Below are 22,577 nucleotides of genomic sequence, written 5' to 3'. Positions count from 1 at the left end.
TTTAACCCACTGAGCCACCCAGGCGCCCCTTAAATCTATTTTTAAATAAACAAACTTAACCCACCACAAACTACTTTTGGGGGGAAAAACTCAGAACTATTCCCACCGATGCTCACAATGAGACTAGCATGTTCAAGTTTGAACTTAGAGCTCTAATTTGCCTGCCCTTTTAGTGAACAATTATTAAAACCAGTGACTGGCTTAAAGGATTCCTAAATCAACCGCGAGAAGCTTGGCTTTCTCGGGAGGGTTGGGTGGAAGAACTCCAGCGGGGCGGCCAATTCCTGGTTATTGATAACTTTTGGAATCCTGCTATGCTGGCCTGCCTTGTGTCGACACAGCAAAGAAAGGTGAAGACAAGTAATAATGGAGATCTAAAAATATATCAACAAGAATAAATGTGTTGTGAGGAAATTCCAAGCTTTATTAAATGCACTTTTGGTGCAAGAGGCCCCACAGAGAATTTCTTAATAAATTTTCAAAGAGGGGAGGTGCTTGGTCACTGAACCAGCCTACCTAAGCAACTGTGGTATTTGTGGAATGTTGAACTGCAGATTGCTGGAGGTAATCGTCCAGCTAGTATCACCATCATTTCTTATGATAGACCAAAGTCTAGGACTGTGGTTTGGGGTTGGCTGGGACTCGTGTCCTTGTGTTGGCGGATTGTGTTGGTGTCATGGACTCTTCAGTTTGAAAGGGTCTTGAGTGTGTAACTACCCTCCATGCAGCCAATGCACCCACACTCAAAGATCTGTGGCCAGAAGAGACAGTGTCTTGATATTAAACACCTTAGTAACTCATTCCAAAGTCCAGTAACACCCACAGCCAGGAAATTTTTCTTCAAGTTTAGCCTAAATCCCTCATGCTTCAGTGTAAGCTCATTTCCTCTCATTCTGTCCAAAACAGAAATAGGGAACAGCTGCTCTCCATCCACTGGTTCATACACTTGGGGACTTTATTTCAACCCTCCCCCCTAAATCTTCTTCTCTTCTCCAGAATAAATACTCCAGTTCCCAGAAACATTCTCTGAGACAGGCCCAAACCATGGTAGCCAATTATTCTCTAAGTGCCTCCATTAATTCCAACATTGATCCAAGGTACTGTCTTGGCTTTTGTTCTTGAACAGCACACATTCAGTGGGTGTTGCAGAGACCCATAAGTAAAGCAAGGGTCCCGCCAATATTTGAAGACGTTCTGCCACCTACAGCTATCCCAGCGCCATCAGTTGTGAAGTTCAATCTATCACCAACCTCAACATTCTCATTGCTACAATGGCTCTATTTTCATTACTAGCTCTGCACCAGATGCTGGGTTACATGTTTTATATAGATCATATCATTTAACGCCTATAACAACTCTGTGGGATGGATATTTTTATCTTTGATTCATAGATGTGGAAATATCTAAAAAGATCTCATTACTAATAAGTGACTGGAATTTGAACCTGGGACTGTGTGACTCAGAGCCTAATTCATGCTGATCTTCTCCTGTCCTCAGAGAGTGGGCTAGTAATATATAAAATTTTGAAAATTTCATTCTTTGGCGATGTCATTTAAAAACAACAAACTCCATTGTTGCACTTATTATGTTTAATTATCATTATCAATGTAAAGATGTGTCTGCCCCATCGGGCTTTGACCTGTTCCTGGGGGGGACCTTAGCTTTGTTTGTATATTTTCAGTACTAAACACAATGCCATTTACTGAGTAGACACTCAAAATTTGTTTGGAATATGGCTAAATGACTGGGTGGATGGGTGGATGGATGGATGGATGGATGGAGGATGTATGGATGGGTGGATGGATGGATGGATGGATAAAATACACACAAATCCACACTTACTAATTACCCTAATTCTTAAATTCAAAAATACTTACAGATTCATATGTATCCCTTTGTATAAATGTCATCCCCCTACCTCCACCCTTATTTTCACAAAAAAACTGGTTTGGGGTCATAGGCTAGTTGGAAGATAAAGAATCTAATCTCATTTTTCCCGCCAGCTCAATGTGTGATCTTGGACAAGTCACTTGTTTTCTCATCGGAAATATGAGGAGAGTTGGCCTGGATAATATTTGAGGTCCTTTCCAGTCCTAAATTTCCATAATTCTATGGCTATCAACCTGCCTTAATCAGACTTATCTAAATAATCACAAAAACACCACTTCATGCTGGAGAAACACAGTCATAATAAACTAAGCAAAACCAAATGCCCTTCAATATCCTGTTGTGAACTATAAAATGTCCCCCTAAAATCACATTTTCCCCTTGAAACAGGATGTAGGAAAAATATTTTCCTATTAAATCCTTTTAAAGTGCAAGTGAAAGCATTTATTCTGCGATTTGCTGTCCAACTCAATAAAAAGTAGAGGATTCGGCCTTCTTAATTACAGAAGATACTGTCAGAAAAGCAAAGATGGTAGAAATTCAGGTTGGAAACCAAGATGCCATGCCAACAAAATGACGAGTACATTTTCTGGAGGGAGTTTCCAAGTGTGCATCGAGCAGTTTATTTTTGCCATTATGTTGGGGAAGCCAGTAAATGGGCTTTTACGAGGTGATTTATGAAACTCCTGGGGTGGATGAAGTGAGGGCGGGAAAAAATGGCACCAACTTCCAAACCTGTGGGGTGAGGGCAGAGCTTACTTGAACACTGACAACTGCTGGTTACATTGTTGCAAGTCAAGTCCTGCATCAGGTTTGGCAGAAAGAGCTAGAAAGGGCTAGAAGATTTCAGAGGAACTTCACCTTGTACTTAGGATATCTGAAAGCCTCCTACAAGAGTTTATCCTTTAAGGATGACAGTTCAGTTTTCCTTATTGCTGTATAGCCTGGGAGGGTTACAAGGAGCAGATCTAGAAACATTTGAGAAATGGAAAAAAGAAGGTGGGTCTCTCCGTTCAGCTAGGAAGACAGCAAGGGGCATCTGCCCAGTTCATCACCATTTTGCCTTTCTGTTGGAGCTATCTTCTGTGGTGGGCAAGATAATGGCCCCCAAAGATGTCCAATTTTGGCCCAGTGAGACCCATTTGGAATTTTGACCTCTAGAACTGTAACCCAGCAAATTTTGTGTTGTTTTAAGCAAGTAAGTTTGTGGTAATTTGTTACAGCAGCCACAGGAAACTCTTATACCCCCCAAAGCCTCCAACCAGCAGAGGGTGTCCTGATAGCCATGTGAACCATGTGACTCCAGATGCTGAGCCATAGGTGATTGGACCAAGGGTAGATGTGTGTCCCAAGCTGGGCTAACTTTTGTCTGCATGCTCAGAATTTGGCCTTGGGATTGATACAGCTATGACTACTAGCAGCATGACATATAAACTCAGCTGAGGGCAGGGGAGACCCATGTTCGGCCACATGAGCAAAGAAGCAAAGAAAGCTGGTTTGCAGACATAATTATATCGAGGGAGAGAGAAGTAGAGAGAGATAAAGAGAGGTCTGGTAGCATTCTAATTCCTAGTTCTCCTCTGAGGTGAGGTACAGTTTTGCAGACCCCTCACCTAGTCACTGCACCCCACAGACATTTGCAAAAGAGCCAATGCCCTCGGTTCAGAAACATTGATAGATCAGCTACAACCAAATGAAAAAAAGTAGACTGGTAACCGTTGCCCAAAAACCAGATGACTAATGCTGGCTCCCTGGGGAGGTGGAAAGGGGACTTTGGGGGAAGCCCTGCTCCCAGAATCAGCAGAGGTGAATAGATGTGGTGTTCCTCCATTTTTCAGACAAGGCTCAGAGAGGTGAAGTAACTCAGCCCACATCACACAGCTTGTAAGTAGTGTAGCTGGAATCCAAACCACTCTAGTCTTTCAGTTTCCTAATATCATATGCTTTTTGTTTGTTCTTTTGATTTTCTTATTACTTGTCCTCTGCTAACTGCTTCCTGGACCTTTTTTTTTTTTTAACTAGAAATAACTCAGAGATCTGATAAATGTCCCTTATGTACCCTACAAAAATTCCTTATATATTAAAACACTCACAGTCACCACGGTCCAGAGAGGAGAACAATGAGCATGCGATATAGTTGAGGCTGGTCCAGATCTTACAGGGTCCGGGGTCTCCAGGTTGGATCCCGAGGAGGGTTAACAGAGCAGTAACTTCTTACTCCTGTCTGAAGACTCTTGCTCCTTTGTCTCCACCTCTGTGAGGTTCCTGGGGAGTGCATGCCAGCAGCTACTGGAGGCTTGGCAGGCCATGGGCCTCTGTCTCTGCCTGATGTCCAGGCTTGCAGTCCTCCAACCAGACTGTGACTCTCACCTTCAACAATCTTTAGAGAGCCAAGGACTGGAGTAAAGGGGGTCCTGATAGAGTAGTCTGAACTCAGGGAACTCACTGCCTGCAAAGTCAGATCCTCAGGCTGTGCCAAACCCCGTGCCCATCATGCTCAGCCCTCCTGCCAGCTGGACCCCTGAAGACCAACTTCTACCAGGAAATCATGAAAGTCTCCTAGGAGTTCAGAAGGTAAGGGGGTCTTTCCCAAGACCATTGCTCAGTGGAGGGGTCACAGAAAATCAGTTGGTTAACCCTTGTATTTCACTATCCCCCTACACACACATTTGCACAAGCACATGCACACACAGACACACACACACACACACACACACACACACACCCCTTGTCTTCCTATATGAAAATCAACAAAAGGACTTAGTTTGAGATAATGTTCCAGATAAGGTAAACTCCTCTTGATGACCCTCTGAGAAGTGACTGGCAGAATTTCAAGCCATGGAAAATGCCCCACCTTGTCACTTAAAAGGTACTCACACAGATGTGGTGGGAAGGACTTGGAGAAACCAAGAGCCACCTTATGCCTATGCCAAGACCCTTGTCAAGTGGTTCCTGTTCTCTTGCCATATGCTCCTTCCTTAGGATTGACTTTCTTGCAGACCACTGGGTTCTGGTGGCATCTTGTCACTTGTTGACCCTTCCGCCCCCTTCAGGTTGATAGGGCTGTATCATATGGCAAGTGTCCCCTTTCTCTTTTGCACTAATTTGAACTGCCCAAAGTTGAGTGCTTCTCCAGATTGAGAATGGTTGCTCTGGGTAGGAACATTCCCGATGCTCTGAGCTACTGCTAGACCCTCCAAACAAGCTCTCTCTCACGTTCCGCATTCAAACAGCTCCTTGATAAGAAGTTGAAAGGATGAGTTGAGTGTATCTACCTTCTCTGTGCCATATGTTGAGAGTGAAGCATCTGACCCAAACCAGTGACCCACTGGACATCCTTTCCACTGCAAATTTAGCAAAAGGGATCTCATATGTGTTGTTTTGGCCAAATTCAGCTCATTCTGCCCTCCAGCCCTCCAGGCGTGTGTGTGTGTGTGTGTGTGTGTGTGCAGAAGTTACTCTCCAAGCGTGGATGATGGTGGTAGTTGAAAGAAGAGACAATAGCAGAAAAATAGGTAGTTGCAAGACAATTAAAATCAGGAAAGATATGGCGGCATGGCAGCTGAGGGACTGTCCAAACACTGACTGAGAACCAAGAGGATCAAATTGGAGGGGAGAGGTCCAGGGAATGCGCAATGAAGGAGGGGCAGGAGAAGGAGGAGGTAGTCAGGGTCTATATCAGTTTCCTGAGGCTGCAGTAACAGATTACTAAAAACTTTGTGGCTTAAAATAGAAGAAATTTATTTCTTACAGTTCTGGAGGGTAGAAGTCCAAAATCAAGGTGTCAGCAGGGCCAGGCTCTCCAAGAAGCTCTAGGAGGTGAGTCCTTCCTTGCACCTTCCAGCTTCTGATGGCTGTCAGCATTCTGGGCCTTGTGGCTGCCTCAGTCAGATCTCTGCTGCTGTCTTCACATAGCTTCCTCTTTTCTGTGTGCATCTCTTATAAGGACCCTTGTTGTTAGATTTAGGGCCAACTTGGATAATTTAGAATGATATCCTCATCTCAAGATCCTTCATGGCATCTGCAAAGATCCTTTTTCCAGATAATGTAAAACTCAGGGGTTCTAGAAGTTAGGATGTGGACCTATCTTTTGGGGGACAACATTTAGCTCATCACAGGGTGGGGGATGACAGAAAGTAGGAGGAAATAGACCAGTAGGTCAGGACAAGGGTCTCAGAAACCAAGCCAATAACTGGGTAAGAATGAAAAATGTGGGCACTCCTCTTTTTTGTACTCTGGTAGGGTGTGGAGGGACTGAGGTAGCCCCTGGAAGGGCTGGGCCACAGCAGCCTTCTGTGTTTTCCTCCTGCCTTCCCCCTTCCCTCCTTTTTTTTTCTCCTGTAAGAGTGTAGCGAGCAAGATGAAGTCACTCATGTCAGGCAGGGGTCTGTGTCAAGCAATGATGCAAGCAGCCAAGGGCATTGCCAGTACCAGACACACTCAGAACTGCTAGCCAGCAGAAACAGAGAAGGTCTGCAAAGGCCCAAGACTGATTAAATCCCTTTAAAAAGAGAAGATTTTTTTAGCAAACTGTCAGACTCCTCAGACACTGACCCCTCTATGTCTGACCACTTCAAAAAGGCAACTGCTCCAGAAGGCTTTGCCTGATTGATCTCTGAAAAGAATGGAGATCCTTCACTGCTGGAATATAATACAATAAGTGCTGAGAACTGACCTGGACCAAATGGAGGGCTCATTCAACTGCATGTTCACAGAGTGACTTGGAGTCTGATTCATTAACTTCCTACCCTCTGTTTTGTCTTGTGTGATATTGTGTGACTTGTCTTGTGCTTTGCTTTGTGTGACATGTAAGAAGCCAAGCTAAAACACATGGTGAAATGCCATTGAGTTTGGAATCCTGAATCTGCTTTATGATCATGGTAACCTTGCTTTATGATACAATAAAGCTGGCATTGTAGAAAGACACAACTGGAATGTGTGCCTTCTTCATAGCATGCTCATGACAGAGATCTGGGAAAAATCCTCCCTCTCATTTTTAAAATTTTCATTATTGTGGTAAGAACACTTAACATGAGATCTATCCTCTTAATAGATCCTTAAGTGTAAACACAGTATTGTTAACCTTGGGCACTGTGTTTCACATTCAACTTGCTTAACTGGAACTTTATATCCATCAGTCAGCAACTCCCCACTCCTCCCTCCACTGCCTGCCCCTGACAACCATTATTCTACTCTCGCCTTCTCTTTGACTATTTTAGATACTTCATATAAGTGGCTCATGCAGTATTTGTCCTTCTGCAAATGGCTTATTTCACATAACATAATGTCCTCCAGGTTCATCTATGTTCTTGCATATTGCAGGTTTTCCTTCTTGTTTAATGATGAATACTATTCCATCGTGCATATGTACCACAATTTTTGATCCATTCATCTGCTAATGGACATTTATGTTGCTTCCAAATCTGGGCTATTGTAAATAATGCTGCTATGAAGGTGGAAGTGCAGTTATCTCTTTGAGCTCCTGATTTCAATTCTTTTGGATATACACCCAGAAATGGGATTGCTGGATTATATGGTAGTTCTTTTTTTTTTTTTAAGATTTTATTTATTTATTTGAGAGAATGAGCCAGACAGCATGAGCAGGGAAAGTAGACTAAGGAGAAGCAGACTCTCCACTGAGCAGGGAGCCCAATGTGGGGTTTGATCCTGGGACTCTGGGATCAAGACCTGAGCCAAAGACAGACACTTAACTGACTGAGTCATCCAGGCACCCTTCTTCTTTTTTTTTTTTTCTTAAGATTTTATTTATTTGAGAGAGTGAGCCAAAGAAAGCATGAGTGGGGGAGGGTAGCAGGAGAGAAACAGAAGCAGAACCAGACTCTCTGCTAAGCAGGGTGCCCAACATGGGGCTCCATCCCAGGACCCCAGGATCATGACCTGAGCCAAAGGCAGCTGCTTAACAACTGAGCCACCTAGGTGCCTCCCCCCGTTTTAAAAACGATTTTATTTATTTACTTTAGAAAGAGAGAGAGCCTTGAGCAGGGGGAGGAGTAGAGGGAGAGAAGAGGCTTAGGGGATAATCTCTAGTACACTCTGAGCTGAGCCCAACCCAGGGCTCTATCCAGAACCCTGAGATCATGACCTGAACTGAAACCAAGAGTTGGACACTCAAACAATGAGCCCCCAGGCACCCCTAAGTGAGTACTATTTTTAATTTTTTGTTTTCAAACATGGTGCCACCAATTTATACTCCCATCGGCACACACAGAGGTTCCATCTTCTCCAGCACCCTGATTTATTAGCTCTGTCTGTTCCTTCTTAAGAACAAAAGTTTATTCTTTGAGCTTCCAATCCCTAGAATCATGGTCCTTTCTAAAGCCTATGAGAAAAAAAATTTTTTTTCAATTAATTTCTTTTTTAAGTCCACTTCCTAATTTGAAAATACATGTTCTTCAGTCCTGTCCTCTTTCAGTGTGACTTCTACCATGGCATGGTCAATCGTCCAGGGTTTCTGTTAGTCTAACACTATTGACTTGATCTAGGTGTGAACCAGTAGTCCGTCCTCTTCACGCTTTACAACTGCGATGACAACACTATGGGTCATCGCAGAGGGAAAAGAGAGCATAGTGGACTACATGTTATCTCCTACATTTGTAACACATGTCACTTTTCACGGGGAAGAGGAATCACCTGGCCAAGAGAGTCATTTAATAGGTCAAGAAGCTATAAACCTCTCCTAAGGAGGTGACATGAATATGAGATGAATAATAAAATGAACTTGTACAGAGGGTCTTCAGCAAGTCCATGATCCTGTGGATCCAAAAAACTCTGGTCTCCCCAAACTACCTACAAGAATTCACACTCCATACAACAAATGCCTGCTTACCGTTTTCCCTCACTGAGTGGGGTTATAAAACCAACCTCTCTAGAGGATGTAACAGTAACAAAAATCTGAATGGCTAACAACAGAATTCTATTTCTCATACGTAGCATGCCTGTCATGGGTTGGGCATTTGGATGTGCAATATACCCTCTGTTGGAGAGAGGCTGCATTTGATGAGTTCTGTGAGTCCCCAAAAGATTCTACAATCTATCCTGATTGTATGGAGGATGCTGTTATGGGGAGCTACATTCAGGGATTCCAATATGACTTACTGTTGTTGTTGTTTTAAAGAGAAAAGTGTCTGGCCTAATGAATAGGTGTTATTACCTATGAAACATAATGTATGTTCTATGTCAAACTGGACAGTTTGTAGTTCATTCCCAAGACATTCTGTTCTTCCTTTTTCACCACAGTGCCTCTCAGCTTTGTAGGGTTTCAAATGCCAACCTGAAGTCACATTGCTCTTTGATGTGAAAAGAGCAAAAACACCAAAAACAAAAAGCCCCAGTGAAATATCATAGCCTGTGGTCTGTGTGCAGCCCAAGAGCTTCCTCAAAATGTCTCTGACTTTCTGAGTAATTTTATACATTGTAGTCATTTGTGGTTTTAGTGCCTGATGTTTCAAGCTCACTTGGGTGTCATCTCCACAACCTTCGTTGTTTTTGCAGATGCAGATTGAAAACTTAGAACGTTGTCCCTCCTTACCACCCAAAGCCAACTGCCCCCAACACAGGAATCCTACAAGGCAGTACTCACTGAAGGTCTGGTGTAGCTAGCTCAGCCCCCTCCCACTTGAAAACATTTCTCCAGGAACTACTTTTTTCCTTTCCTGGCCTCCCCCTAGGATTCTGGTTTCCCCAGCTTTCCCCTAATTCAATCCCGTTCACTTTATTATGCAGAGCTGTTTAATTCTCTTTCCTTCTACTCTGCCCCAGGCTTGACTTTACATAGCCAAAGATTCATTAATGTCTCCATAAAACAAAGGGCCATTTATGCAATACTGAATCACTGGCAAAGATCTAGTAATTTCTTTCTCATTTTCTCTTACTACGTGGGTGTAAGAAAGCTGTGTGGACATTTATTTTTCTTCCTAGAAGAAGGCTGAAGTGGCTACAGTTTGGGTTTTAAATAACATTTTCCCTCCTCCTTTCAGGTATATGTGACATCTATTTCTCATAAACTTATTGAAAACAAACTTTTGGTTTCAGAACTCTTCTACACTCTTAAAAATTATTGACAACCCTAAACACACTTTGTTTCTATGTGTTTTATCTATTGATATTTACCACATTAGAAATTCAAACCAAAACCTAAAATATTCATTTAAAAACAAAAATAATTCCATTCCTTATTAACATAAATGAGATCCTTTTGTGAAAAAAATACACTTCAGAAACAAAGTTAGCGCAAATGGCACGGTTTTACATTTTTGCAAACCTCTTTAAAGTCTGGCTTAATAGAAGACAGCTGTTCTGCATTCAGCATGTTTGCAATGTCACAAATCACACGGCTTCTGGAAAACTCAACTGTGTACAACTTGTGAGAGAACAATAGTGAAAAGCAGGCAGCATCTTGGTGTCAGGAAGATAATTTTTATCTTGCTGACCACGCTTTGCCAACCGCTGTTTTAACGCACCCTAGTCGTGTAGTCTCCTTAAAAAGAAAGAGCAACCAGCAGGTAAATTAAATCTGAGCCTTGAGTCAACATACAGAAAGAACTCATTGGCTAACATGTGGTTAACTTAAATTACTACGACTTAAGAGGGTATTTAAAAGCTATATGTCAAGGATGAACAGAAACAGGGGACACTCTTCTGCCCTTGTCTTCGTCTGATGAGTTCCGCCTCATCTTTTCAAATCTGCCTTCTCTGGGTGATGCCTCCTCTACTGTACTCTTCTCCAGCATCAATAATAAGAAGAATGATAGCAGCGTTCTTACTAATAGCGGTAACTTTTATTGGCCACTGCGAGCCAAGCAGCGCCAAATGTGTTCCCATTACACGTGTTACCGCCTTCAACTGTCACAGTAACACTGCCTTAATTTTACAGCTCTGGTGGCCGTAGGCTGAAAAATAATGGCCCCTGTCCTCTCGCTCTGTGCCTCGCTCACCTGCTCTACCGTAGCACGTGGTCACCGACCACGTGCTTTGAGTCCTGGAGGTCAAGGGTTGCCTCCAGTGCACCCCACTCCCCGCACCCGCGCCCAGTCAGTGGGAGAGCCAAAAAACGGTAGTCAATCTGCTGGCTTCCGGATCCTCTTGCTCCCGGGGCCCACACGCCCCAAGCCGGACCTCCCGCCCCAAGGCCAAGGCCTCCGAGGTTGCCGGGAGGAGAAAGGGGCTGAGGCCGGAACCTTTCGCCTCTCACCGCGGTCACCCTGCGGATGCCGGAACCTTTCTTCTCGCGTCGCGTTGGCGGGGGAGGCGTGCGGAGCCGGAAACGGTCCTCCAGCGGCCGGGCGCACGCCGCGGTCGCAAGCTGCTGACGTGTGCCGGCCAGGAAGGGGGTCGGAGGTGTAGGTCGCTATGGCGGTGGATATCACGCTGCTGTTCCGGGCCAGCGTCAAGACCGTGAAGACGCGCAACAAAGCGCTGGGAGTGGCAGTGGGTGGCGGGGTCGATGGCAGCCGCGACGAGCTGTTCCGCCGGAGCCCCCGGCCCAAGGGCGACTTCTCCAGCCGGGCGCGGGAAGTGGTGAGCTGGTTGCTATGGAAATGGCGGGCGGGCGAGGGGGGCGGACCCGCGACGGGGACCCCAGGCCCCGAACCTGCCTCTGTCGGGTATTCACTGTCTGAAGGAGCAGCTTGGAGAAGAAAGTGGTCCGAAGTGGGGACAGGAGAGTTGGTATCAGGGAGCCTCCAGCTGTCTTGGGAAAGGAACAGCCTTATTTCGGGAAATGGGAACACATTTGGAGGAACTCGAGAGTCTCTTGTATGCAGTTCTTGGGCTGCTTGGCGAGGTATTGAGGTCACGGTCACTGCAGACTTAGACGTCGGGGAGACTTCCCCACAGGCCTTTGCTATTGTGTGTCAGCACCGACCACAGTGTATTTGCCTGTTCTGTTGACTTGTTTCGTCTCCCTCTTCTTCCACCCCCTTCCTGGCTCAGTGAGATCAAAGATCATATTATACCTGACCTTTCCCTTCCGCTTGCATCCTGCTATAGGTTCAGGGCTACATGCTGGGGATCAGTAGGTCTTGAGACTGGTTTAGGGTAACCTTTCACAAACACTGTTATTTAAACTGCTTTCTGTTCCCTAACAGTAGGCTTTCGTTCAGGAGAGCAGGGAACTTCTCCTTGAAGACAAAAAGAGAGCTGGTGTCACCTCAGAATCCCAATGCCCGACCCCTAGCGATGCCCAGGAAATGTTTTTTGAATGAACGAATGGACAGACGATTGTCTGTCTTCCCCACTGAACAGGAAACTCTCTAAATGGAGAATGTTGGCTTTGTTCACTTTTATATCCTTGGCCCGAGGGGTGGATCTAGTATTTGTGGAGCTTGAAGCTTATACAGTTCTCTCTGTCCTTTTTAAGAAAGAGGAGTACAAAATCACAGGAAGAGGTTCAGAGCTTTGGAAGCGGCAAGTGAGTGGCCCTCAAACTAAAACTTCATGAATTTCATGGTATATCCCCTTCTCTTTGGCATGCAGTCCAATGCCTGGTACTTTGTAGGCCTTCAGATAGTTTTCAGTGAATATATGCACGAGTTAATGTGTGGCAGTTTGCAGAGGATATGGGAGGGTCAGAAGGCGGATTGGACCAGGTGAAGACACTCAGTCCATCAGTAAACATCTATTAGGCACCTGCCTTCTGTCCAGCACCTTGTTAGAATATCACAATTTAAAAGGAGTGGTGGGGGAGACAGTAACAACAAAAGCACCATACCTCCTCCTAGATAGTGTGTACGGTACGGAGGTGAATGTTGTCCGCTCTACGTGAGGGCCAGGAAAGGCCTTTTAGAGGCGGTGATGCCTGAAACAAATCTTAGAAGAGGACTAGTTGATTCCAGTACAGAGAATCACGGAGATACTAAGAGTGTACACAAAGGTGTGGAGATAAGTAACTTTTGTGCTCAATTTATGTGTACTGAATGCATGTCTACCCATTAAATTGCAAAGAAATTAGTAATGATATTTCAGGGTTGTTTTGTTTTGTTTTGTTTTTTGGAAGAACTTATATTGTCTGAATTACTCCAAATAATGATGAGCCACTCTGCAACATTACTGAATTGTTTTGATAAGCATTTGAGTGTGGCTGGAATGTGGGAACTTTGCTCTACTGGCAGATGAATGTTATGTGGTAGAGAGAGCACTAAAGAAGGAGCCAAGAGACCAAGTTGTTGTTTTAACCCTTCAACTATTAGCTCTATGAGGTTATTAAGCAAGTTTTATGGCCTTAGTTTATTTACCTGTAAATGTTCCCTTTTTTCCCCTTCAAACAGCAGAAGACTTTTAAACTGCGTTGATTCCCTCTTTGTAGCAGATTGAAGGAAGCGCTTCTCAGGTTGAAATGAGAGGAAAGGAAACTAGGACGTTCTCTTTCTACCTCCCCCCAGGTTGGCCCAGGCTCTTCCTGTCGAAGTCACAGTTGGTTTTGGGAGGTCCCTTTCTAACTCTGAAATCACTGATTTATGAGCACTGGGCTAATTTTGGATCTTGTTCTGGAGTAGGGGATATGCAAGTGGTAAAGACAAGAAGCACAGCTGGGATGGCAAACCTTAAGGAGGTTAGGCCTTAGGCCTGTCCCTGAGTGATAAGAACATGCTTTAGGCTTTTGAATTAATGAGTCTCAAGGGCAGTAACAGGACCCTGGGGTGCTAAATTTCCCATCTCTGGAGACAGTTAATCAGAGGGACTGCTTGTCAGAGATGTTGGAGAAGAACTTTGCGCCTTAGAGGGTTAGATTGTGTGCCATTGAAAAGTCCAATTCTGATACTTGATGATGTGGGTAGATGCTAAGGCTTGGAGAATCTGTGAAGAATGGGGACATAGGCTGCGTTATTCAGGATCACTGCCCCTCCTAACATAGCAAAAATATGCATTCTTTTGAGGAATTTTGATTTTTATGTTGTGGTTGCTTTGTGTGTTACCTCCTGTTCTTGCAACCATTCCCTCCATAATCCCCCCTCCCCAGAATGTAGTGTAGAGCTGGAGAGGGGTGTCCTGTGCTCTTGCCACAGTCACATGCATCAGAAGGCTGGCTGTTCTTTTATTTGGCCTGGATTCCTTATACATAAAAGTCTGGCCAGTGCTAGAACACATAGTCTGGTTCGGGGTTAGCTCTGGTCATCAGACCTAAGGAAATGTAGCAGGTTATATTAATGCCTTCGGTTGAATGTGTTCCTTGAGGTGCACTCTGTCATTTCTAGGATGCACATTACCTGATTCAGTTCTAGTTCTTCTCATTCCTCATTTTGGACAAAGCATATTCCTGATGTCAGTTTTTCATCTCACTGAATTGTTGTAGGGGTTTTATTAAGATTAATAAAACTGTGTTGAGTTTTAATTTTCCCCCATTGGCTGGCTTCTTCAGCATCACTCCTTTTAAATATTTAACTTTTATGCTCAATTTCGCTGAATTCAAGTATACTCAATGCATGTGTGCCCATTAAATTATAAACAGATGGTAACGACGCTTCCTATCTTGGGGTGAGGAACTTTCTGTATCTGAAGAACTGCAAACAATGACGAGTATGCTGCTTTGCAGGGGGAACTGGATTAGTCAACTCTTTTAGTCTGTGAGGTGAATGGGGACCTTGGGAGTGGACAAAGCATGGGAACTCAGATATAGAAGATGTGGATTCAGATATGGCCTCTGCTACTTGGAAGTGGGTGACTTGGGCACGTCCTCTTACTTTGAGGATCATTTTCCACTACTGTCACATAGGCGTGATCATAACGTTACTGAACTCCTAGGCTAATTACCAGCATCCTCTGAGACCGTGTGTCACAGAGAACCACACTGATTGTTACTGTTCCCCATCGCCCCCTACCTTTACTGCATGTAAGCCATGCAGACATTTTCATCAGTGGCTCTCAGCTATATTCCCCAAGCCAGTTAGCTTCCCCTTACTTTCCTTCCTTTCTTGTGAAGAGGAACCAAGGAGGTACACAAAGGAATGGTGAAAATCCTGTGCAAAAGCCAGGAGCATCGGTAGTGTGGACCACAGCATCCCTCTGTGAAGGTGAAACTCGGTTATCAGCAGTGACAATGCAGCTGTGCCTCTCTCTTCCTCCCTGTGACCATGGAAACCAGTGCTAATTTCCTAGATCTCACAGCTCAGAATCCTTTGTGTCACTGTGGCCTAGGCAGCCGTTTATTGGGCCTGGCAGTCAAGTTGAGATCTGCTTGACATCCTGTCTGACAGAGTGAAAACAGAATCTGTAAGCTTAAAGCAGAACCATGGACTTTTTTGGTTAAGTACTTAAAAGGATCTCAAGTTCATATTGTTCAGGCTTCTCATTTTGTAGGTGGGAAAACAAACACCCAGGTAAGTGAAATGACTTGCTCAGAGTCTTAATAGCTGAGTCATAGAATGAGCCAGATGTAGAAGCCAGGTCCTTTGACCCTAGTTTGATGCTGTTTATTTCCCATGCCATGTCCTCATACCTTTTAAACGAGACATCCTTTGGCTTTTGAATGGCAGTTGAGTTCCTTCTTGAGCGAATATGAAATTCATGAGTGGATCCTGAATGGGTTTCGAGCAGAAGGACCTGAGTTTGAACGCCTTTTACTGTATGAATTTGAAGGCCCTGTGCTTACTGTATGGACTTGGGCAAGTTACTTAACCTCAGTTTCCTTCCTTCTAAAATTGAGTAATAGCAGCCTTAAAAGATGGTTATACAGATGAACTGAGAAAAGGTATGCCTGTCCCTGCAGGAGTGTGAATTCTTTGGGTTGTAAGTAGCAGTAACCCAATATAAGCTAACCTGAGCAAAATGGGACTGTCTTGGCTCATGGAACTGGGAAACACAGAGTATAGAGCTTCCTTCTCCAGCTCTTATCCATAAAACCCGGGAAAGGACTTTAGTTGGTTCAGCTTGCATCCTAAGCCCTCATTATGGCCTTAGGGGGTTAAGGTTCTTCCTGTGGCCAAGTCATATGTCCACCCAACATGTGGTTGGGTGCTATGATTATCCCCTCTCTAGAACTTTGGAAAAGGGAGTGCTCTGAGGAGGAGTAGGCAGTAAGGGTGGGCAGGCAACACCAACTGAAATGTACCTCACAGCGCCCAGCACAGTGCCTGACCTGCCTTCCCCTCAGCTGCCTGGTTGTCTTCAGCTCTGTGGGGAAGGAAAATGAAGAATCGTGCAAGTTTGTAGGGACAGGCTTTTGGTGTGGGCATTTGTGTGGAGGTGCCTTCCGGTGTCAGCTTTTCATTATCTTACCGCTTTATAAAGGTTGCAGAGTCCCAGGGGAGCACCATGTGGGGAACCTGGATGCTCTGAGCAGCCAGGCTGGGCCCAGGGCAGCAGGAGCCAATGAGCGGCTCTGAACAGACCATCAGAAGACCTGCACTGTAGTGCAGGGTCTGTCATGAGGGGTTTAGGCCACAGACTCTCTGGGCCTCAGTTTCCACTCTGGTTACACTGAGCACTTGGACTATGTAACTGCAGTGATTTCTTGTAAAACAAAGATGTTCTGGTTCCATGTCACATAATAGCAACCCTGGGCTCTGGAAATTCTATTTTCGGATAAGGCTCGCAGATGAAGTTTTCTTTGTTTACTACACATTGCTTTTGTGAAAGCTGAACGTTTTTAATTTATTTGAGTTTTTAAGGAACTGATTATCTTGCGTGTCTGCCTAAAATTCAAAGTTGTTAGAGTGGCCCAAAGCCAGAAGCTCTGGTTCTGCTGCCTGTCCGACCTCACCTCCTGTCCCCCTTCCTCTCGTTCACTCTGTTCCAGCTGCTCTAACCCCTTTGCTTTTCTCCCGTGAACAGATGAGTTCCTACCTTAGGACCTTTGTGTTTGTCGTTCCCTCTACATGGGACATGTCTCACCCAGATTCTGTGTGATTTGATCTTCAGGTCTCTGCTCATATGTTGCCTCCATGAGACCTTCCCTGACTGCCCTGTATAAAGTAGCATCCTTTCCCTGCCCCTCACCCTGCTGCATTCTTTTCATTATCTAACATATCATGCATCCATTTACTTATGTGTATCCACTGGAATTTGTACTTTGTGAAGACAAAGACTTTGTGCTGTCTACCACTGAATCCATAGGTTCTAGACAGGGCAGGAACCAAGGTAGTCAGTATTTCTTGTCCCTTTGCTTTCAATTTTGGAGCTAGTTGATCTCTGTGCAAGGGTCCTTCCAATTCTAGACATGTGTGATCCTAATATTCCTGAATATTACTCAATATACATTTACACTTAATCCAATATCTGGAATAGACATTAAGTAGTCTCTTGTATTATTAAGATTCAGTTCTGACCTCAAGACATTTACAGTCTTGTGGAGAAGCAGACATACAAATAGCACAACTTTTGAGGTGACAGCTGTTTGAGGGACAGCTGTAACCTCTCAGCATTGAGTCCCCAGGTCCTCCTTGATTCATTTGACATCACATGGTTTACCTTGTGTGCCAGTGTAGGGAACCAGAAGTTGAGCTGGGAGGGACCACCTGGATTATCAATCACAGCAGCCGGAAATAGACATTATTCTAAGGATTGAGTGTAATACGGAACTGGGGATTTCAGTCCAGGGAGCATACTTCTAAGAAGGACACCAGGCAGCAGGTGCTGGGGGTCAATGAGAAACTGGACATAGGGCCGCACAGGACAGGAATAGATCAGGAAATAATGCAGATTTAGGATGTAGGCTGCAAACAGAGCATGCATTTGTTAAATCATATAGATTTTTTTTTCTTTTTTAAAACAGAACCTTATTGCAAATGAAATAAGGAGCAGCTTTGGCTAAGGCTGGAGGGAGGGGGTTAGGAAGAAAGGGATTTATGAGCCAGCCTATCCCTCTGCCACTTTCCCCCTTCTCCTTGAGGAGCCTCTTGGAAATGAAACATCGGACTCAGAGATACACAGGTTAAAAACCACTGTGTTAATGTTCTTTTAGCTTCATGATACTATGTTTTTATGGATCATATTAACTGTGTCCTGCAATTTTTGAAATTCTGTTCATTCAGTAATTCATTTACTCCCGTCGTCCTGTAAGTACTGAATGCCTAGTATGTTCCAGGCGTTGTGAGGATACGGAAAGCTGTGAGACATGTGCTTTGGAAATACAGATAAAGGGTAAATAAATCTCCTTGAGGAGTCAGTGGGAGATCAGCCTGGACTTTGAAGGATAAGAACTGTTCCGCCAGACAAAGGAGAGGTGATAAATCATGTTCCTGGCCGAGGGAAGAGTATAAGCAGAGGCCCCAATGCACAACAGCAGGGTGATGGGGCGAGTGGAGGCAAGACTGCAGCGGGGGAGCCCTTTTCTGGACGAGGCCTGGGGGAGGGTCAGAGTGGCAGGAGATAAGGCTTGGCTGGACTGGATAGAGCATGTGGACAATTTGGCCCAGGGGCCAAGGCTGACCTGCTGCCCACTTTTTGAAAACAAGGCATTCTTGAAATGTGGCCACCTTCATTTGTGTACATACAGACTGTGGATGCTTTTGTGATAGAATGGCAGAGTTGTAGTCTAGCGGGGCCTGCAAAGCCAGAAATACTTTTTCTCTGGTCCTGTTGAGGGTAAGTTTGGCACCCCTTGGGTGAGAGCACCATCAGCAGTGCTGTATTGGGCTTTGTGCTCTGAGCTGTGCAAGCAGAGGCATGAAAGGACCATATCTGTGTTCTAAATTAATCAGCAGTATTGAGGGTGGGTTTGGAGTGTCACAAGACTGACCTAGAAGAGCTAACTGGGAAGCTGTTGCAGCCAGTCGGGAGAAAGCGGTGAACTGGAGGCAGTGGGGTTGGCCAGGTGTGGACGGATGAAGTAGATATGCAGTGGGCAGTAACAAGTGGGGTTAGAAAGACGAAGAAGTAAAATAATTCCCAGCTTTCTGGCTAGAAAGTTAAATGGTAATAGGCATCACCATAAATTTCTTTCCGAAGTTAGAGTAGAATTCCAGTTACTCCTGCCTTCTTTTGGTTCTAAACAGTAGAAAATACATCCAAGGAGCCTGATGGACATTGGAGTTTTATGAAGACAGCAAGTGGTGGGGGCACTGGGATGGCTCAGTTGGTTGATAGGCCGACTCTTGTTTTGGCTCAGGTCATGATCTTGTGGTTTGCGGGATCGAGACCCACACTGGGCTTCATGCTCGGCTTGGAGTCTGCTTGTTCCTCTCCCTCTGTTCCTCCCACCACTCAAGCTTGCTCTGTCTCTCAAATAAATCTTAGGGAAAAAAAAAAAAGACAGCAAGTGGTGGATAAGTCTCCATTGGCAGTGCTTTCTGACAAACCTGAATTGGAGAGCGTAGCTGGAACCCAGTGGCGTCCTCCCACTTTGTCATATTTCTATCCTGGAGACCATTGAGTCTGCAAAATAGGCACCTGGGACACATGCCCAGCCAACTGCCTGGAGCTGTGCAATGGGCCTCGCATCCAGCAAACTCTGGCCCGGGCCTTGGGATGGTGAGAAGTGGAAGAAGGTGAGTCAGGCTCACCAGACCGAAGATGGGGATAGAGACTCAGTGGGGCTCCTTTCGATGCCAGGTTCTTGTGCAGAGTTCTCTTCCCCTCAGTTGTGCTTTCTTCATTCTTGAAAGAGACTTGTCTTGGTGGTCATGATTGTATCACGTACTACAGAGATGTGGTGCCCAGGGGTAGTCAGTTGATTTTCTCCTTCATGCCAGGAAACATCTAGAATGGGTCAGACAGTTCTCTCTTTTAAGTTTCTAGTTGGCAGGTCACCAGCAGTTCAGAATATCACCTACTAGGACAGGGCTGCTGACATGGGTCTCCTGGGGATGACTTATTTATTTATTTATTTGTCAGAGAGAGAGAGAGAGAGAGCAGAAGCACAGAGAGCTACAGAGAGAACAGGCAGAGCAAGAAGCAGGCTCCCTGCTGGGCAAGAAGCCCAATGTGGGACTTGATCCCAGGACCCTGGGATCATGACCTGAGCCGAAGGCAGATACTTAACCAACTGAGCCACCCAGGTGTCCCGAGGATGACATTTTTAATGAATTCTTCCTGTTTAGGGTCTGGCTGTTCCTCAGGCTTGAGAACCAGATTTGTCAACATATTGAGGGTAGAACTATCGATTGGGACAGATAGCAACCAAGCTCACATCAACTTGTATAAAAGTTCATTTATTTTGAGCAGTGTAATTAGTACTCAAGAGGATACAAATTCTGGAAAGTCAATCATTTTGGGGCTTCTGCTGTAGGTTAGGAGCTCTGGTAAGGACTTTATGTACCTGATCTCATTTAACTTTTATTTTTTGGGAAAGATAGAAATACAATATTATTAAGTGATTTTAAAATGTTGATATTATGAATAATATGATTCTAATGATGGAATTCATATAAACTTGATGTTTGAGGTTTCTCGTTGCATGGAAATCCATATGGGCTCCCTCTGGTGGGCAAAGATCAGTGAAGTCTACAGTGGTTAATTATGGCTTGTATATAGACAACTCATTGAGTTTATGACATAGTAGGTTTAAGACTGACTCAAAAAGAGGCCCCTTCAGACCTGACTGGAAGAAAGTGAGTAAACTGGAGGAATGAAAGGATGATGTGTTGAATGTTGAACTTCTATAACTTAGATATTAAAGCTTGTAGCCCAGTTTTAGTTTAAAATTCAGTAGTACTTTTTCCCCCTGACTTTCAGGTTCTCAAAGTCTGTAAATACTAGAGTTCGAAGTGTGTAAATACTGGCGTTTCCTCTATCTCCTTGTCAGAGTCCAGTGTATGGCTATTTGTCAAAATTCTCTGTTGCAGCACATAAGGTATATGCTTAACCAAGAGTGTGAATCTTTCCATTTCAAACCACTGTACACTTTTCTGTTCACTTTTTACTTGGATGATAAGAAAACCCTGGTAAATGAACATTTGCATTTTATAGTCTAAATAGAAGTGATACAGCCTGCAGCATATCTTGACTCCAGAATTGAGAAAGGAATTAAAAAGCATAGGTTTTGAATTATAAATACTCTAGACTTTGTCATTAATTAACTGGGTGATCTTAGAAAACTCACCTAATGTCTTTTGTTTTTTGTTTTTTGTTTCTCGCTTTTTCTTGTTTATTTAGTGAGGGGCTTTGGCTAGGTAATCCTTAAGGACCTTTTCACCAGGATGGTTCCAGGATTCCATACTCTTCTTTCTGAAATCCCCAGGATATATCTGAAAATGGTTTTTGTAGTGACGACTGCTCAGTGTCTTGTGTGACTTTATCCTTGAGTTTCTGTGTACTCAAAATTTTTCACTTAGATGAGACAATGAGTTTGTTTTTCAGAGCTGGAGTTTGGTATGTTTCTTTCTGTAAATACATTTGGTGTAATAGTGAGTCTGTACTCTTATAATGGACTGTTATCTGTGGGTTATGTTTTTGAAGTTCACTATTTTAAATCTATTAAAGTACTAAGTGCTCATTAAACAGAGTAAAGAAGAAAATAAAGTTCACAGATAGCACCACTGGCCAGAAATAGCCCCTACTACAGTCTCGGTACATAGCTTCCAGGCATTTTTCCTATTAAACAGAAATAATTTTTCTATACTGCTGTTAGGTAGCCCCTCTTTTTTATTTTTTTCTTTAATTGCTTTTTTTTCTTAACAGTGTATTGTGAACATTTTTCTATGTCAGTATATATTGTTCTGTGTCACCAATTTATTTGGCTATAGAGTCATTAAAAATAGTTTCACATAGTGGCGCCTGCATGGCTCAGTCCATTAAGCATCTGACTCCTGGCTTTGGCTCAGGTTGTGATCTCAGGGTCCTGAGATGGAGCCTCGCCTCGGGCTGCGCTGGGAGTGGTGCCTACTTAGAACTCTCTGTCTCCCTCTGCCTCCTTCTCTCTAAATAAGTAGATAAGTAAATAGTTTCACATAACTTATTTAACTGAACCCCTACTGAAGGATATTTTGGCTGCTTTCAGTTTATCACTTTTTCAAAATTATTTTTTTTTAAGTTTTTTAAAATTTATTTATTTGACAGAGATTACAAGTAGGCAGAGAGGCAGGCAGAGAGAGGAGGAAGCAGGCTCCCTGCTGAGCAGAGAGCTTGATGCCATGCAGGGCTCGATCCCAGGACACTGGGATCATGACCTGAGCCGAAGGCAGAGGCTTAACCCTCTGAGCCACCCAGGGGCCCCTATCACTATTTTAAACAATAATACATTTTCACCAAATTTGTCTCAAGTTTATAATCTCTTCAAAGGTAAAAAAAAAAAAAATCTATAATTTCACATGTTTTCTGTTTCATCTTTTCTCAAATATAAAAAAAAAAATTTGATGTCCTAATATTGATAAAAGGAAAATTATCCCTAATTTTTTTGAAGGGAATTTTTTTGAAGGGTTAAATATATTAGAACTTACTATCAGCACTGGAAGAGTATAAAAAAGGGGTAGGTAACAGTTAGGGGTTGGGTAGTCAGAAAAGCTGTCAAATTGGAGCAGAGCCTTGAAGAGCAAGTGAATTTGAGTACGTGGTGGGTGTGAGCTTAGAACATGTCAGTGACAGGAAACTGGCTGATTGAGCCAGTGGTGCTTCTTTGTGGGCAGTGTGAATTAAATCCAGAGTGGTGCTTTATGGCCCTGCCCCAGAGGCCTCCAGAGCTCTTGTGCAGCATAAATGCACATAAATCAGTGGTCATCCCATTCTGATTAATCACCACTTAAAATTCAGTGAAAACTTTACAGTAGTAACAAAAATTATTTCTAGAAATAGCCTTAATG

At 44.0% G+C, this 22,577-nt stretch overlaps 1 protein-coding gene across 2 annotated transcripts in view; it reads left to right on the top strand.

The window, feature by feature from the left end:
• Window positions 1-11,176: 11,176 nt before the first annotated feature.
• The window catches only part of STX18 (syntaxin 18), a 114,651-nt gene continuing 103,250 nt past the window's right edge, over window positions 11,177-22,577 (top strand). Inside the window, exon 1 of one of the 2 annotated variants that reach the window (XM_032855211.1) lies at window positions 11,177-11,424. In XM_032855211.1, coding sequence (XP_032711102.1) covers window positions 11,257-11,424 — 168 coding nt within the window. In that variant the 5' untranslated portion in view covers window positions 11,177-11,256. The remainder of the gene's footprint in view (window positions 11,425-22,577) is intronic. The other variant, XM_032855202.1, reaches the window with a different exon arrangement.

This window comes from Lontra canadensis, unplaced genomic scaffold (genome assembly GCF_010015895.1).
Source record: "Lontra canadensis isolate GAN:19392208 unplaced genomic scaffold, GSC_riverotter_1.0 scaffold1, whole genome shotgun sequence".
Lineage (NCBI taxonomy): Eukaryota > Metazoa > Chordata > Mammalia > Carnivora > Mustelidae > Lontra > Lontra canadensis.
Note: the sequence above shows the minus strand (reverse complement) of the source record. Positions and strands in the feature narration are given on the sequence as shown.